General features: G+C 44.2%; 2 protein-coding genes across 3 annotated transcripts in view; one reads left to right on the forward strand and one right to left on the reverse strand.

Annotated features, from left to right (window-relative positions):
- BAG4 (BAG cochaperone 4) overlaps nt 1-960 on the reverse strand; it is a 37,955-nt gene extending 36,995 nt beyond the window's left edge. For both annotated transcript variants that reach the window (XM_017849388.1, XM_017849387.1), the window contains exon 1: nt 408-960. In XM_017849388.1, the coding sequence (XP_017704877.1) occupies nt 408-677 (270 nt within the window). In that variant the 5' untranslated portion in view covers nt 678-960. The remainder of the gene's footprint in view (nt 1-407) is intronic.
- On the forward strand, nt 823-14,962 carry LSM1 (LSM1 homolog, mRNA degradation associated). Its single transcript, XM_017849391.1, has 4 exons — nt 823-1,273; nt 5,247-5,315; nt 8,040-8,155; nt 14,451-14,962. The coding sequence occupies exons 1-4, from the start codon at nt 1,228-1,230 to the stop codon at nt 14,619-14,621; spliced, it is 402 nt and encodes a 133-aa protein (XP_017704880.1). The 5' UTR covers nt 823-1,227; the 3' UTR covers nt 14,622-14,962.
- The last annotated feature ends 2,638 nt before the right edge of the window (nt 14,963-17,600 follow it).

Below are 17,600 nucleotides of genomic sequence, written 5' to 3' on the forward strand. Positions count from 1 at the left end.
TCACTGAGCGACATCGGGGACTGCAGTCACTTCCCTTCCCGGGGAGAGCCGGACTGCCAGTCACGCAGGACAAACTGCTAGAGCTGGAGCAGCAGATCCGTGCCACCCCTACCCAGCACCGCTCCCAGGAGAGAGATCTGCAGCCTGCTGCTAAGCTTAGTAAGCCCGCGCAGGATCTTTCTTTCTTTTTTAAATGGTAATAAACATATTTTTTGCGGTCGAAGCAGAAAAGGAGGGGCAAAGGGAACACAAGCATATCCCCCAACCTCTGATCCCAGTCTCGGTCTCTCCAACACCCCCCCCGACCCTCCTCCACATGAGGAAAACAAATATGAAACCCGATCCTTTACGAATCCCAGCCCCAAGGGCCCTCACCTCCCTGCAAGGGCAGAGGGTGCAAAGCTTACCTGGTGGCTTCCTCCGGCTCGACCAGGCTCTGGCCAGGCGCCTCCAGAGGAATAGTAGCCATCGCCTCCTCCGCCTTCTCCCAGCCAGGTGGTCTCCGCTGGGCCGCCCCCGCGCACCCGCCAGGAAATGGGAGGCTGGGGAGGTTCGGGGCGAAGAGGATATAAGGGTGGAGGTGGGTGCACTGGCACATCTCCACCCCCAGGCCCGTAGTAGCGGCCGTAGTGCGGACCGTCACTGGGGCCGTAGCCCGAGCGCCTCAGGGCCGACATGGGCTCTCCTGCCCTGAAGCGCTTCCCGCACCCCCCCGCCGCGGCCAACCCATCGCGCAGGCGCCCGCGGGCGATTGCGAATGGAGAGCAGCAAAGGGGGTCGGACGACGTCAGCCAATCCCAGGACCGGTCCCGCCCCTTCTGCTGCCGAGCCCCGAGAGCTCAGGGACGGAGGTCCGTGATTCTGGGGTCTCGGGAACCCGGGGCCGAGGGAAGACACCGTGTTCCTTAAGAGGGAGTATACGTTTCTTCGCCATCTATCCAATGGAGATTCCTCTTCCCTACTTAACAGGAACAGGGAAAAGGTGTCCCCCAACCGTACGGCTGCCCCTCCTCTTCCTGGGGGCCCGCACGTGTTACAGGAAGTGGGTGGGGGTAATATGGAGGAGCTTCCGGCAGGCCCCGGCGGCTCAAAGCCGGGGCAGAAGTGCTGGTCTCGGTCGGGATTCCGGGCTCGGTCCCGCCGAGGCGGCGACTGCGGTAGGAGGGAGGAGGTTTTGGACGCGTTGGCCCCCCGCCGCTGTGCATTGCAGCGTTATTTCAGTTCAAAATGAACTATATGCCCGGCACCGCCAGCCTCATCGAGGACATTGACAGTGAGTAATCTCCCGGTGGAGCCTGGGGTGAGACCCTCCCGGGCGGGCGCCTCTTCCGAAGAAGCTTGTAAAATGAGTCCCGGGCAGGGCCGGTGTGTTCTGAGCTCAATCCGGGCGTTCCGCGTCGATGTCCTCCACCGCTGCGGTACATACCGCTTTGCCCACCCAGTAGCCTGCTACTTGTTCTGCCCCTCGCAGCCTCCGCCAGCCCTCTGGCTGGTGAGCCCCAAGCGATGGAACTCATTCGTACTTCCGTGGGTCGCGGCAGCAGAGGCCCGAACACGAAAGAAGCCCGGGGGGGCTTCTCCCCCGTCCACTCTTGCCTGCAGTATTTCGAAGTATCAGCGTGTTACCGGTGGATGGATCGGAATACCTAGAGAAAGGATTCATTAAAAAGCAAAAATATTAAGACAGCGGCAGTTGGACTTAATTGGCAGGAAACGTAGGCACTCTACGGTGTGGCCATTTGCTAGCTTATTTTACTGTGAGGGTCATTAGCACCTTCAGGTTATTGTAGTAGAGACCACTGTTAGACATGGTATTGACTTTTCTGGAAAATCACTTGCAACCTTTTTTTTTTTTTTTTTTTAAGACAATTCATTTTGCTTTTACTAAGAAGACCTCCTTTATTTCTAGTTTTTGTCCGGAAGAGGAGCTCAGCCCTATACAAAAGCGGAAAGAACCGCCTGCAGTTGTCCTGGCTTTCATTTTTTCTAAATTCTATCTGTGCATTATTCCTCAAGCAACATTTTTTATTGTTTTAATCACGTGATCTTTCTCATTAACTTACTGTTTCAAGATGATTTACACATAGTTTTAAACAAGTTGCAATCGTCTCAGTTACTCTGTGAATATACGATTTAGAATATATGGTTAAAATTTCGTTTTATGGGCCTGGCGGGGTGGCTCACGCCTGTAATCCCAGCACTTTGGAAGGCCAAGGCGGGCATATCGCTAAAAAAAAAAAAAAGTCTGTCAACCATAAAATGAATTTTTTTTTTCTCTGTCGCCGAGGCTGGAGTGCAGTGGCGCCATCTCGGCTCACTGGAACCTCCAACTCCCGGGTTCAAACGATTCTTGTGCCTCAGCCTCCCCAGTAACGGATTACAGGCGCCTGCCACCACGCCCAGCTAATTTTTGCATGTTTTAGTACAGACGCGGTTCGCCAAGCTAGCCAGGCAGGTCTCCAACTCCTGACCTCAGGTGCTCCACCCACCTCGGCCTCCCAGAATGCTGGGATTACAGGCGTGAGCCACCGCCCCCGGCCGACAGATAGTTTTTTTTAAACCAAATTACTTATTTTGCAATGTAAGGGAAATGTAGTGTAATTGGACTAAATACATATTAACATCTATATGAACCTGTTATGTGTAACAGGATGTTTTATTTTAATTGCTTGAGGATGCCCTTTTGCCCTCATCTCTCATATATTCTCTAACACATCCTGCCATTTTACTAAAAATCAGTTTTGCTTTTTGGCCCTCTAACCCCTACCACTTTGTAGATTCCAGACCCCCCACTTTATGAAAACTTGGAAGCCGTTTAATATGCACCCTTTCCTCCCCCACCCTAACACACAGTTTCCTGTCTGTCTTTCTCTATTTCCACCCATCCTCTAATTTCAGTAGGAAGGGTTCCTCCCTTTTTGTTGTCTGTTATTACTGTCTCCTCTCACTGCTTCTGGAACCTTTTTTCGTTGTTACCCTTTTTCTTTCATATCCTCTGTCTCTCCCAACCCCTGCGTTCTTCCCCTCATATGTGTTATTGTCTATCCATCTCAAATATTTTCTCCGTTCTCTTCATCATATTCCCATCCCTTTTTTCACATCTTTATCCCCAAACCTCGAGTCATTTTCATTTTGTCTGTTTCCTTATCACCTTCAATAGACCACTTACATTACTCCTGCAATCTAATTTTTATCCTGAACACACTAGTCAAGCTGCATTCTTCAAAGTTATTCGTCTAAGGCATTCTTCTGTGTTCTCTCCCCTCTGCAGCACTGTGATACTGTCCCCACCAGATTCTTTAATTCTCTTCTCTTGATTTCTCTAACAACTGGTACTTGGTGATTTTCTTACCTCTCTGGCTCTTACTGTCCTCCAGTATAGATGGTCACTTGGATGCCATGTGGCCTACTTCTTTAAATCTTTAGTAGATCTCCTGTACTTTAGTAATTTTATATCACCTCTTTGCAGATTTATCCAAAATGGCTTTCTCTAATCTTGACGTCTTTGGTTTTCCAGTCTTACTGTTTCCAACTATCTGCGTATGTTTCTGTTTAAGTGTCCTGATAGCATTTTAGAATCACAAAGAGCTAATAACCTTCACCCTGAGCTTGCTGCTTTTATTCTCAACTCTTGGTAAATAGTTTTATGATGTCTCATAAAATTCCTCCATCTTTATCTCGCATCCCACCCTCTCACATATACCCACTTATACAAACTCAGTTAACAGACTCCATCACTTTATGTTTTCTTGTTCCCTGTGAAGTCAAATCCAAATGCAGCCTGTCCCCAGTACTTTTCTGACTTTATCTACTGTCCTTTCCCTTCACAGCCTCAGCTTTTAGCTAAACATGGATGTATGGCCCTTTTTTTCCTCCTCTTTAGTTTACAGATTTCCTTCTCCCCCCAGCCTCCTTTCTATCACTCTTCCCGTGCCCTAAAATGATCTACCTTTCAAGGTCCAACTCTGATACCTCCTTCAGAAGTACAGCTTCTCTCTCTGTAGTCTCATATAATTAAGATTTGCTTTCTGTGGTACTTATTTATAGTCCAAGGAAGAGTATAAATTCCTTCAGGGCAGAGTCACTGTGTTTTTCCTCTGTTCTGCATCTAGAAGGTACTTTAGGCATGGAATGAAAGAAATTTTGCTGGGTGTGTTAGTAACTGGCTTATTCTCATTATTCAGTGTCAGCTCAAAGTCACCTCTTCAGAGAGGCTTTCCCTTGCCACCCTTCCTTCTGTAACCACTTCTCTCCCTTCATCATACTGCCTTGCTAGTTTGTTAATTATTCCATTGTCCTAATCACAATAGGTTATTTTCTTGTTTATTTGTCCTCCTCCACCATGAATATAAATTCATAACGTTGGTGACTTTCTAAGTCTCATTCTCTACTGTATGTTTAGACCCCAGAACAGCACATGCCCTCTCAGTAAACATTGAATTTCTGCTCTAGCTTATTATTAGAGTCTTCATTTTAAATGCCTGAAGCATTGTGTTTTTATTTAAAGCCTTCCCCCTGGTTACAAACAAAATGTGAGATAGAAGCTCGTCTTTTGAGGACAAAATAATTCTATAAATAAGATCATAAGAATCATCTAGACTGTATTTGTCAATTTACAGATATAAAAACTGACATGACACTGAAATGGTTTAAGTGTCAAACATAAGGGTCTTTGGCTAGGCACCGTGGCTCACACCTGTAATCCCAGCACTTTGAGAAGCTGACGTGGACAGATCATCTGAAGTCAGGAGTTTGAGACCAGCCTGGCCAACATGGTGATACCCTGTCTCTACTAAAAATACAACAATTAGCCAGGCATGATGGTGAACTCCTGTAGCCCCAGCTACGAAGGAGCTGAGGCAGGAGGATCGCTTGAACCTGGGAGGCAGAGGTTGTAGTAAGCTGAGATTGTGCCACTGTACTCCAGCCTGGGTGACAGAGTGAGACTCTGTCTCAAAAAAAAAAAACAAAAAAAGACATAAAGGGTCTAGAGCCAGCTGAGTCAGGCTTCCTGATGCCGTGCCCTGTCCTTTTCCCACTTTGCCACACTGCTCTGATTCTTTTCATCACTGATGTTATCTAAATCCGTGCTGCTTTCTTCAGTTTTCCAGTGAACTTGAACTTCACCTTAAATGCATTGGCAGAGGAAATGGTACAGCTTAAACTGTTATTTATTTTTATTATTATCCTAAATACTCACTGAACTTGTCAGTTTTCATTTAAAAGACTTTTTCTCCTCTCCCCAGAAAAGCACTTGGTTCTGCTTCGAGATGGAAGGACACTTATAGGCTTTTTAAGAAGCATTGATCAATTTGGTATGTATGAATTTATGGACATCTCTCATACTCTGGATAATAACAGCTTCCCACTGCATTTTTTGTTATTTAATATTGAAATTTATCTGCAACTTTTTCACATGTGTGACTTAGAAGGACTGATCTTAGTGAGTGTATCATTGTTTTCTATACATTCAGATTAGGTTGTTCAAAGCTTATGTATATTTCCAAGTTCATGTTTCTAAAACTGGCTTTCACTAGAATCCCCAGTAGGGGGAGCCAAATGATAGAAATAAACTCAGTCCACTGAAGAGGCTGCTCATCTTGTTTTGTTTTATTTTGTTTTGTTTTGTTTTGTTTTGTTTTTTGTTGAGCTCTCACTCTGTCGCCCAGGCTGGAGTGCAGTGGCACAATCTTGGCTCACTGCAACCTCCACCTCCCGGATTCAAGCGATTCTTGTGTCTCAGCCTCCCAAGTAGCTGTAATTATAGGCTCCAGCCACCACACCCAGCTAATTTTTCTATTTTTAGTAGAGGTGGAGTTTTGCCCTGTTGGCCAGGCTGGTTTCGAACTCCTGACCTCAGGTGATCCACCCACCCAGCTGAGCTGGACAGGTGTTCTGCTCCTCATGGCTCTAGGACAGTCCCTTGGTGTCTAGAAGGTGAGTCGGCTAGTTTGAAGAAGCTTCACTCACATGTCTGGTTCACTGGTGGGGACAGCTGGAAGGCTGGTCTTAGCTCTCATAGTGCTGAGATTACAGGCGTGAGCCACTGTGCCTGGCCCAAGGCTGCTTATTTCTACATTGGCAGGGTATAGTGACTTCAGAGCAGTTCCAGAAGTGAAGGTAATCCCTCCCTAGCCAATGAAAATTGGGTAGAAGGCATTTCCTGTATTTTAAGGACCCCAGCATTAAGCTTAATACTTTATGTATAGGGACACATTGGAATAAGAGGCCTCTGTCTTCGTTTTGCATCCTGCATTTTTCTTAAGTTAAAAGATTATGTTTCCTTCTGTTTCAAGGAACTTCATGTTCATGCTAACATTTATTGGATATCTGCAAAATCACTGGATTTGAGCATGAGGAAAAAACGTAATTAAAACATTGTAAGAATTATGGAAGATATGAACATAGATTTCTCCTTCACTTCAAATAGGACAAGTAGTACTAATTAAAAGAGGAAAAATGGCCGGGCGCGGTGGCTCAAGCCTCGTAATCCCAGCACTCTGGGAGGCCGAGAAGGGGCGGAATCACGAGGTCGGAGATCGAGAGCCATCCCTGCTTAACCGGTGAAACCCTGTCTCTACTAAAGAAAAAAATATCAAAAAAAACGGCCCCCGCGCGGTGGCTCCAAGCTGTAATCCCAGCACTTTGGAGAGGCTGAGACGGGCCCCGGATCACGAGGTCAGGACGTTTGAGACGCATACTGGCTAAACACGGTGAACCCCGCTTCTCTACTGAAAAAATACAAAAAGCTAGGCCCGGGCGAAGGTGGCCTGCGCGCTGTAGTCGCCAGGCTACTCCGGGAGGTCTGAAGGTCAGGAGAATGGCGTAAACCCCGGGAGGCGGAGCTTGGCAGTGAGCTGAGATCCAGGCCACTTGCACTCCAGCCCGGTCGACAGAGCAAGACTGTGTCTCCAAAAAAAAAAAAAAAAAAACAAAAAAACTAGCCGGGGGAGGGGCGGGCGCCTATAGTCCCAGGTACTCGGGAGGCTGAGGCAGGAGAATGCTGTAAACCCGGGAGGTGGAGCTTGCAGTGAGCTGAGATCCGGCCACTGCACTCCAGCCTGGGCGACAGAGCAAGACTGCGTCTCAAAAAAAAAAAAATAAAAGAGGAAAAATAATTATTAACAAATTGGAGTCCTGATTCTTAAGTCAGATTCATCAGAGTACTTTGAGTGAAAGGTAGTGAATATTAAGTTGACTTTTAGATTGCAGATATAGTTATCTGTCAAGCTGAAAAAATAGGTTTTTGCTGTATCATAACCCATGGATACCTGCATTGGGTTAAATGAATCCTAATTACTAAAACAAAGTTGAATCTTCAGCAGATCATCACATACACACACGCACACAAAAAGAAAAGCTGTTTCTTTCCAGAAAACAAAATTTTGATCTCTGTGGTTGTTTAGACCCAAGTGTTCCAAGGTCCTTATTCATTTATATTTTCCTATGGCTTTTTTGGTATTAGCAATTAACTTATAAAGGAATTTATTTCTCTTATTTCTACCATCATTCATGTATTAGCCCAACATAATCCCAGACGTCTCCTAACTGGTATGTCTCAATGAAATAGGAGAAGATTATTTGAAATTTTAGCGTTCCTCAGAATTAGAAATCTTGAGGGTTGGGAACTGTGGCTCACGCCTGTAATCTCAGCACTTGGGGAGGCTGAGGTGGGCAGATCACAAGGTCAGGAGTTCGAGACCAGCCCGGCCAATATGGTGATCCCTGTCTCTACTAAAAATACAAGAATTAGCCGGGAGTGGTGGCAGGCACCTATAGTCCCAGCTACTCCGGAGGCTGAGGCAGGAGAATTGCTTAAACTGGGAGGCGGAGGTTGCAGTGAGCTGAGATCATACCACTACAGTCCAGCCTGGGCAACAGAGCAAGACTGAGTCTCAAAAAATAAATAAAAAGAAGTATAAAGCTTGGAAATCGTGTTTAGCTAAATCTTTTCTGTTCAAAATAAATGATTATTGAGTTATGGACCTTTACCCAATAGTTAAACTAAATATCTTTGTTTTTTCCCTATACACTTATAGCAAACTTAGTACTACATCAGACTGTGGAGCGTATTCATGTGGGCAAAAAATACGGTGATATTCCTCGAGGGATTTTTGTGGTCAGAGGAGAAAATGTGGTCCTACTAGGAGAAATAGTAAGTGAAAACTATTAAGCTGCTGTAGATCTTCATATTCATGCTAGTTAGTTTTTTTTTTTTTTTTTTTTTTTTTTTTTTTGTCTTTTCAAGAGAGAATAAAAATATTTTCCACATTTTATCTGGCTTCTTACAGGCAACTACCAAATTAGGGAAGCTACAGAGAATACTTAACTTTGTTTCAGTGCCTTTTGGTATTTTAAAGATTTTTGAACCCACTGGCAGCAAAGTATCTTTTTACTGGATACAAGTAAAAAATACTATTCTGTAACAAATGTGTTCGTTAATATATTTGTTTAATAGCAGAAAATTGACAAAGCTTAATTTATATATGCTGGGGAAGGTGTGACTTACATACGTTGGAATATTTTACAGTCATTTAAACAATTGGATACAAGTAGTTTTTCATGGCATAAAGCTAATGCACAGTATTTGAGGGAAGCACACATTGCATATATAGTACAATGTGATACCCATATTAGTAAAGGGGGAAAGGGAAAGAGTGGCTATAGGAAAAGCTTTTCTGTTACCTATCACGAGAATGGAATTCAGTCTTACTTGAATCCTTAGCTCACAGCCAGGGAGAGGGCATTTTGATATCTGTGCCAGAAAGACCAGCTGGCAGGTGAAAGGTTAAATCAGTTTTTCTGAGGTGTTGTTGCTGTAGGTCTTTGTGTGTGCAGACATACACACACACACACCCCTACTAGAAGTACTCAGATAATTTTTTAGGTGCCTTATTTAAAACATTTGATTTCATCTTGCTACTTCTGATTATTGGGTTTGCAAGGAAAATAAAATATCATTAAGAGTAGTTGAAATTAAGGGTTGAGCCAGCACTGTCTTCTTTTTTCTTACCAAAACTTAGGTGTTTGCTTAATTTTAAAGTTTTCATACTGTTTTCTAAATACCTAGCCATGTCTTCAATCAGTTTGCAGAAGTCTTTAGAGTGGTTTGGTTTGTAGCCATTTTTAACAGCCATTTGAGAAAGCAGGAGATAATTCTGCCAGGGTTGGGTTGGTTCAGAGACGTCATATTGGAAATAATCAGCTAGAAATGACTAATCCATGCTATTAATCAGTACTGCCCAAGTGCTGCTGTGAAATATATGAAATATCTTTTTCTTATTTATAAAATATTTTGTAGTTTGTACTTTTAGTTCAGTTTATCATTTCTTGCATGTTTAAGGAGCAGAAATTATTTTTTTTTTTTGGGTTTGTTTGTTTTTTTGTTTGTTTTTTTTGTTGTTGTTGAGACAGAGTTTTGCTCCTGTTGCCCAGGTTGAAGTGCAATGGTGCGATCCTGGCTCACTGCAACCTCCGCCTCTCAGGTTCAAACGATTCTCCTGCCTAGCCTCCCGAGTAGCTGGGATTACAGATGCTTGCCACCACGCTCAGCTAATTTTTGTATTTTTAGTAGAGACGTTGTTTCACTATGTTGGCCAGGCTGGTCTTGAACTCCTCACCTCAGGCGATCTACCTGCCTCGGCCTCCCAGTGTGCTGGGATTACAGGCATGAGCCACCATGCCTAGCCAGGCGGCAGAAATTGTTTTCTTCTTATGTCACCTAAAGGCTGAAACGAGGCCAGGCACAGTTGCTCACGCCTGTAATCCCAACACTTGGGAGGCTGAGACGGGCGGATCACTAGGTCAAGAGATTGAGACCATCCTGGCTAACACAGTGAAACCCAATCTCTATTTAAAATACAAAAAATTTAGCCAGGTGTGGTGTTGGGCAGCTGTAGTCCCAGCTACTCGGGAGGTTGAGGCAGGAGAATGGCGTGAATCCAGGAGGCGGAGGTTGCAGTGAGCCGAGATCGCACCGCTGTACTCCAGCCTGGGTGACAGAGCAAGATTCCATCTCAAAAAAAAAAAGAAAGTCTGAAACAAAGCACCTAGTACCCATGGGGAGATACTAAATGACTGTAAAGTAGTCTTCCAGTACTTTTTTTCTTCCAGAGATGGGGTCTCACTGTGTTGCCCAGGCTAGATTCAAATTCCTAGGCTTAGGCAGTCCTCCTGTCTCAGCCTCCCAAGTAGCTGGGACTATAGGTACATGCCACTGCTTGGTACCCCAGTCTATAGGGGAGCTGACTCATCTCTGTGTGGTGGGGTTATAGATGATTTTGTAAAATACTTTTCTGAATGTAATTTTGAAGAGGCAACATATCAGAGGAAAAGACTTACGTTACAATACTGGGGTGGGTGCAGTGGCTCACATCTGCAATCCCAGTGCTTTGGGAGGCCGAGATAGGCAGATCGCTTAAGCCCCAAGAGACCAGCCTGGGCAACGTGGCCAAACCCTGTCTTTCCAAAAAAATACAAAAATTAGCCAGGGGTGACGGTGCAGATGACCGGTCCCAGCTACTCGGGAGGCTGAGGTGGGAGATTCACCTGAGCTCAGGGAGGTCGAGGCTACAATGAGCCATGATTGTACCACTGCACTCCAACCTGGGTGACAGAGCAAGACCCTGTCTCAAAAAAAAATTCACCGATACTATGCTTCTGTTTTATAGTAGCAAACGTGGCAGACATGCTTTTTCTACTGGTTACACTGGCACAAAGGTACATCTAAGTAGATGTGTGTGCAGAGAAAGTAGATGTTTGTGCAGAGAAAGAACTGAACGTGTTTGTTCTTGAAGTTTCTTTGTTTTCTTGGATCCTTTCTGTGAGGAAAAGTTCCCTTTTTAAAAAAAATATGTTATGGTTTGGATGCTGCAGAAGTTTTACAGGGGTACCACTAGAGAAACATGGTTCCAGGAATGCCTGCATGGTTATATGAATCAGCAGTCAGGAGAAATTGTGTACCAACCCCAGAGAAATTCATACGTAGAAATCACTTAGTTTCTATAAACACTATATTGGTTAAGAAATCCCTGAATTCTGCCTCAAGGACGATGATGATGACACAGCATTAAGTAATAAGACTGTTGGGAAGAAGCAGCAACAGCAACATGAATTGCTCAGCGAAAAGCCCAAGAGGCAGCGCATTAGGCTGAGAACACTGTCCTCTCTTTAGCTGCTACTCATGGGGTGGGAGGGCAGGTGGTAATACATACTTTGCTGGGTGCTGTTAACTTTGGACCCAGAGCAGGGCTTGCTTATGTAATTTGTGTGGCTTTCATTGTAACTTCTGTGGTGAGAGTCCTCTCTCTGTCTGATAATGCCACTGCCTGTGGGTTCTGAGACCTTGGCAGCATGTGGTGATAGTATGCAGGCCAGAGCATCGGGAGTTGTGTGTCAATACCGTCCCAAACTTTGTCATTGAAAATCATAGAGGAGGCCGGGCGCGGTGGCTCAAGCCTGTAATCCCAGCACTTTGGGAGGCCAAGACGGGCGGATCACGAGGTCAGGAGTTCGAGACCATCCTGGCGAACACGGTGAAACCCGTCTCTACTAAAAAATACAAAAAACTAGCCGGGCGAGGTGGTGGGCGCCTGTAGTCCCAGCTACTCGGGAGGCTGAGGCAGGAGAATGGCGTAAACCCGGGAGGCGGAGCTTGCAGTGAGCTGAGATCCGGCCACTGCACTCCAGCCTGGGCAACAGAGCGAAACTCTGTCTCAAAAAAAAAAAAAAAAAAAATCATAGAGGAGGATAAGAAACAGGAATACTTTGTCTATATAGGCTTTCCATCTTACAAAAACACCAAATAATACCTGTATATTCATTTTAAGGACAACAAACTGAATCTGTGGATAGTGAGATACTTTTTTAGCAAAGTTATTCTGCATTATGACATTGGTTAGCAAATGTTTATAAGGGCCAGGCACAGTGGCTCACACTTTGGGAGGCCAAGGCAAGAGGATGCTTGAGGCCAGGAGTTGGAGACCAGCCTGGGCAACATAGTAAGACCGCATCTCTACAAAACGAAAAAAAAATTAGCCAGATGTGGTGGCACATGCCTGTAGTTCCAGCTACTTAGTAGGCTGAGGCAGGAGGATCACTTCAGCCCAAGAGTTTCAGATGATGGTGAGCCATGATCGTGCCACTGCACCACTCCACCACTCCACCCTGGGCAACAGAGCAAGATTCTGTCTCTAAAAAAAGTGAAAAATGCGCTCGCATTGGCAGCACATATACTAAAATTGGAACAACACAGAGAAGATTAGCATGGCCCCCGCATAGGGATGACACGCAAATTCATGAAGCCTTCTATATCTTTAAAAATAAATTAATTAATGAAAATGTTTATAAAGCATTCAAAATAAAATATTAAGCATACTATGCCACATTTAAGTGAAAAGAAAACGAATTACAGTCAGTATTTGCATTGTGGGTTTTTGGGAGGAGTTTGTTTTTGAGGCAGGGTCTCACTCTGTTATCTAGGCCGACTGCAATGGTGTGATCACGGCTCACTGCAGCCTCAAACTCCTGGGCTCAGGTGATCCTCCCCCCTCAGCCTCCTGAGTAGCTGGGACTACAGGTATGCGTCACCACGCCCAGCTAATTTTTGATTTTTTTTTTTTCCTTTTGAGACAGAATCTCACTCTGTCACCCAGGCTAAAGTGCAGTGGTGTGATCTTGGCTCACTGCAACCTCTGCCTCCTGGATTCAAGTGATTCTCGTGCCTCAGCTTCCCGAGTAGCTGGGATTACAAGTGTGAGCCATCACGCCTGGCTGGGTTTTTTTCGTTTAAGTCAGTATATATGTAGAAAAATTGTAGGGATATTATCAAAATGTTAATCCTCCATACTGGAATTATGGATAATTTTTAAATTTTCCTTGTTTATTTTCTATATTCTTTACAATAAGCATGTATTTTTTAAATAAGGAATTTTTTATTAGGCAACAATTTGGTTTTTGTTTTTTTTTTGAGATGGAGTTTTGCTCTTGTCACCCAAGCTGGAGTGCAATGGCATGCTCTCTGCTCACTGCAACCTCTGCCTCCCAGGTTCAAGTGATTCTCCTGCCTCAGCCTCTCAAGTAGCTGGGATTACAGGCGCCTGCCACCACGCCTGGCTAATTTTTTTTGTATTTTTAGTAGAGACGGGGTTTTGCCATGTTGGCCAGGCTGGTCTCGAGCTCCTGGCCTCAAGTGATCCACCCGCCTTGGCCTCCCAATGTGCTGGGATTACAAGCATGAGCCACCGCGCCCAACCTAAGCAGCAGTTTTTTAAATAGTGGAGAAAAATATTGGGACCAAATTGGTTTAGTAACCTAAATGGTCTGCTGAGGTTCTCCCTGGAAGACTTGTTGCCATAAAAGGAAAAAGAGTCTTGTTATAGTTTAGAGACTACAGAACTGGTACGGTGGTGCACACCTGTAGCCCCAGCTACTTAGGAGGTGAAGGCAAGAGGATCCCTTTTATTTTTGCCTTTTTACTTTTTTTTGAGACAGGACCTTGCTCTGTTGCCCAGGCTGGAGTGCAGTGACATGTTCATGTCTCACTGCAGCCTTGACCTTCAACCTCCCAGGCTCAAGCAGTCCTTCTACCTCAGCCTCCTGAGTAGCTGGAACTGTAGATGAACACCACCACACCAGCTGTTTTTTTTTTCTGGTTTTTTTTTTTTTTTGGTGGAGTTAGGGTCTCACTGTGTTGCCCAGGCTGGTCTCAAACTCCTAGGCCCAAGTTATCCTCCCACCTCAGCCTCCCAAAGTGCTAGGATTACAACTGTGAGCCAACCCACCCATCCTTAAAATAATTTAATAAAAAAATGTCTAAGGCCGCATTGCCTCAATAACCTCCCTTTTGGATTCTCTACAGTGGGGGAGATAGCTGTCTATAAGCAGCCCTAATTTTTTTTAAAGGAAATTAATCCTAATATGGGATTTTGGATCACATAAAGCTCTGTTATACCTTATCACTGCCTGTAATCCCAGCACTTTGAGAGGCCGAGGCAGGCAGATCACAAGGTCAGGTTTCGAGACCAGCCTGACCAGCGTGGTGAAACCGTCTCTACTTAAAATACAAAAATTAGCTGGGCATGGTGGCACGTGCCTGTAAGCACAGCTACTCAGGAGGCTGAGGCAGGAGAATTGCTTGAACCCAGGAGGCAGAGGTTGCAGTGAGCCCAGATGGTGCCACTGCACTTCAGCCTGGGCAACAGGGAGAGACTCCATCTCGGAAAAAAAAAAAATACTGATCACTATTAACCACATTCATTGTAAGTATGTATTGTATAGTAGTGTTATCAGGCATTTTGTTGAAAAACTTATCTGTCCCTACGAGAAGGATATTTCAGTCCTGTCACAGAAAAATAATCTGAACCTGATAGAGGAATCCATTTGCCTTTAGATCTATAATGTTTTCTATTCTTGGTCTTCAACTGAAGTTTTCAAACCTGTCTTTTTTGTAGGACTTGGAAAAGGAGAGTGACACCCCCCTCCAGCAAGTATCCATTGAAGAAATTCTAGAAGAGCAAAGGGTGGAGCAGCAGACCAAGCTGGAAGCAGAGAAGTTGAAAGTGCAGGCCCTGAAGGACCGAGGTCTTTCCATTCCTCGAGCAGATACTCTTGATGAGTACTAAGTGTTTTGCCCAGAGCCTGTTGCTCTTGTAGAGTAGGAACTGTCACTGAGTGAAAGTGACAACCTGGCCAACACACACATTTGATCAGAGACTATAGAGTTTTGAAAAGTCACTTTTATTTTTAAGTCTTTTACACATGCAACATGAAGAAATCGTGTAGGTGGGTTTTTTGTTTTTTTTTTTTTAGTAACAAAATCATTGTTTAAAGAAACAGTGGCATAGACTCCTTCACACGTCACTGTGGCGCCAGCAACTACTTCTTACTATTATTCTTCGTATCCCAAATTAGAGTTTACAGGGACGGTCTTCATTTACTTGTAAATAAAATATGAATCTCAAAAGTGTCATGTTATCTCCCAGTTTGAGTTACCTGTAATGAATAGACGAAATTAAGTTTCTGCTCTCAAAGGTATAAGCAGTCCACATACTGGGATTTCCCCCTTCAGTCACAGTTTTAAGTAGCTGGCTACCTAGGAAGGAATACTTTTATTCTGATCATCTCAGGGGTCCTCTCCTGTTTTCATGTTTGTATCTGTTAAGAAATACAAATATTCGGCAGGGGCAGTGGCTCATGCCTGTAATCCCAGCACTTTGGGAGGCCGGGGTGGGTGGATCACCTGAGGTTGGGAGTTCAAGACCAGCCTGACCAACATGGAGAAACCCTGTCTCTACTAAAAATGCAAAATTAGCCAGGCATGATGGTGCATGCCTATAATCCCAGCTACTCGGGAGGCTGAGGCAGGAGCATCGCTTGAACCTAGGAGGCGGAGGTTGCAGTGAGCCGAGATTGTGCCATTGCACTCCAGCCTGGGCAACAAGAGCAAAACTCCGTCTCAAAAAAAAAAAAAATTCAAATGTTCAGGCGTGAGGAGGGAGCTTTCAGCTGAGTTTCCCAGTTACTGGTTACTGCAGAAGACTCATGTTTGAGAAATGACATCACTGTTGCTCTTGCTCCTGCTTTGCCCCTGGCTAATCCAAACTAAGTTCCCATGAGACCCAACATGTTCTTACAGTGGCTTGTTCTCCAGGTTTTCTGCTAATTTAATTAGGTTTTCTAGTCCCTTGAATTGAGTCTTCAGTATCTTATGTTCTCATCAAAAAGGAACATAAATGGTATTGTAGTGACTGAAAACCCATAGTGATGGCACTTTGTGTGATTGTTGAAGAGTAGTGATTGCATAAAAAGCTTAACAGATTTGTACTTCAAGAAGGAAGCTTGGGCTGGGTGTGGTGGCTCACACCTGTAATCCCAGCACTTTGGGAGGCAGAGGCATGCAGTTCACCTGAGGTCAGGAGTTCAATGCCAGTCTGGCCAACATGGTGAAACCCCGTGTCTACTAAAAATACAGAAATTAGCTGGGCATGATGGCACACGCCTGTAATCCCAGCTACTCAGGAGGCTGAGGCAGGAGAATTGCTTGAACCTGGGAGGCAGAGGTTGCAGTGAGCTGAGACTGCACCACTGTATTCCATCCTGGGCGACAGAATGAGACTCCATCTCTAAATAAATAAATAAATAAATAAATAAATAAATAAATAAATAAATAAAGGAATCCTGGTTTAGTAGACAGTGGGCTCAACTAGGAGTTAGGAGATGTGGTGTAAAATTGGCAATTATTAGCAGATTAGGCTTGAGTAAGTCATCCTCTTATTCTCAATAATTTTAACTATGATTATTCCAGGTAATTCCTTTTTATATTGTTAAGCAAAGATGTTATTTTCATAAATGTTGTATCTTATTTGTTATGTGTGTGATTTTTTATTATGTATTTTTTTTTGAGACAGAGTCTTGCTCTGTTGCCCAGGCTGAAGTGCAGAGGTGCGATCTTGGCTCGCTGCAACCTGCACCTACCTCCCAGGTTCCCTGAGTAGCTGAGATTATAAGCATACACCACGACACCCCTGTCTAATTTTTGTATTTTTAGTAGAGACGGGGTTTCACCCTGTTGGCCTGACAGGTTCCCGAACTCCTGACCTCAAGTGATCCTCTGGCCTCAGCCTCCCAAAGTGCTGGGATTACAGGCATGAGCCACCACACTTGGCCTGTGTGTGTGTGAATTATTTTATAGTATTAACATTTTATGAGCTCGGGGGTTTTTAAAACTGCCCAAAATGCCTATAAACCGTTTGACTTCTGAACTGTTCATCATTGGACTAATTTTACAGTAGGTAATTTATGAGGAAACTATTGCACTTAATGGCTTATCTAATGTTTTGCCCATAATCTTACTGTTTAAAAGAATGTATTATTAACTACCCACATAAAGAGAAGAAAGAAATACCAACTTTTGAAAACCATGTCTGACTGCAGTAAGATATTCTGAAGTTCAGCAGAATGACAGCATTTGTTTTTCAAAGCCCCACTGCTTCAAAACATGTGACACCTCCAAGAAATAGGAATTTGTTACAGTTATCTTGTGTTTTGTTTTGTTTTTTAATTTTTTTATTATTATTATACTTTAATTTCTAGGGTACCTGTGCACAACGTGCAGGTATGTTACATATGTATACATGTGCCATGTTAGTGTGATGTACCCATTAACTCGTCATTTACATTAAGTATATCTCCTAATGCTATCCCTCCCCCCATCCCCTCCCCACGATAGGCCCTGGTGTGTGATGTTCCCCTTCCTGTGTCCAAGTGATCTCATTGTTCAATTTCCACCTATGAGTGAGAACATGTGGTGTTTGGTTTTCTGTTCTTGCGATAGTTTGCTGAGGATGATGGTTTCCAGCTGCATCCATGTCCCTACACAGAACACAAATTCATCCTTTTTTATGGCTGCATAGTATTCCATGGTGTATATGTGCCACATTTTCTTAATCCAGTCTGTCACTGATGGACATTTGGGTTGATTCCAAGTCTTTGCTATTGTGAATAGTGCTGCAATAAACATACGTGTGCATGTGTCTTTATAGCAGCATGATTTATAATCCTTTGGGTACATACCCAGTAATGGGATGGCTGGGTCATATGGT

Source organism: Rhinopithecus bieti, unplaced genomic scaffold, assembly GCF_001698545.2.
Source record: "Rhinopithecus bieti isolate Rb0 unplaced genomic scaffold, ASM169854v2 scaffold_32047, whole genome shotgun sequence".
NCBI classification, from domain to species: Eukaryota; Metazoa; Chordata; class Mammalia; order Primates; family Cercopithecidae; genus Rhinopithecus; species Rhinopithecus bieti.

What these genes read in the sequence shown, in the direction of transcription:
- LSM1 (XM_017849391.1), top strand. Translation starts at nt 1,228, where the DNA reads ATGAACTATATGCCCGGCACCGCCAGCCTCATCGAGGACATTGACA. An exon ending in CCTCATCGAGGACATTGACA is followed by an intron (nt 1,274 to 5,246) that starts GTGAGTAATCTC and finishes TCCTCTCCCCAG; the next exon opens with AAAAGCACTTGGTTCTGCTT. An exon ending in AAGAAGCATTGATCAATTTG is followed by an intron (nt 5,316 to 8,039) that starts GTATGTATGAAT and finishes ATACACTTATAG; the next exon opens with CAAACTTAGTACTACATCAG.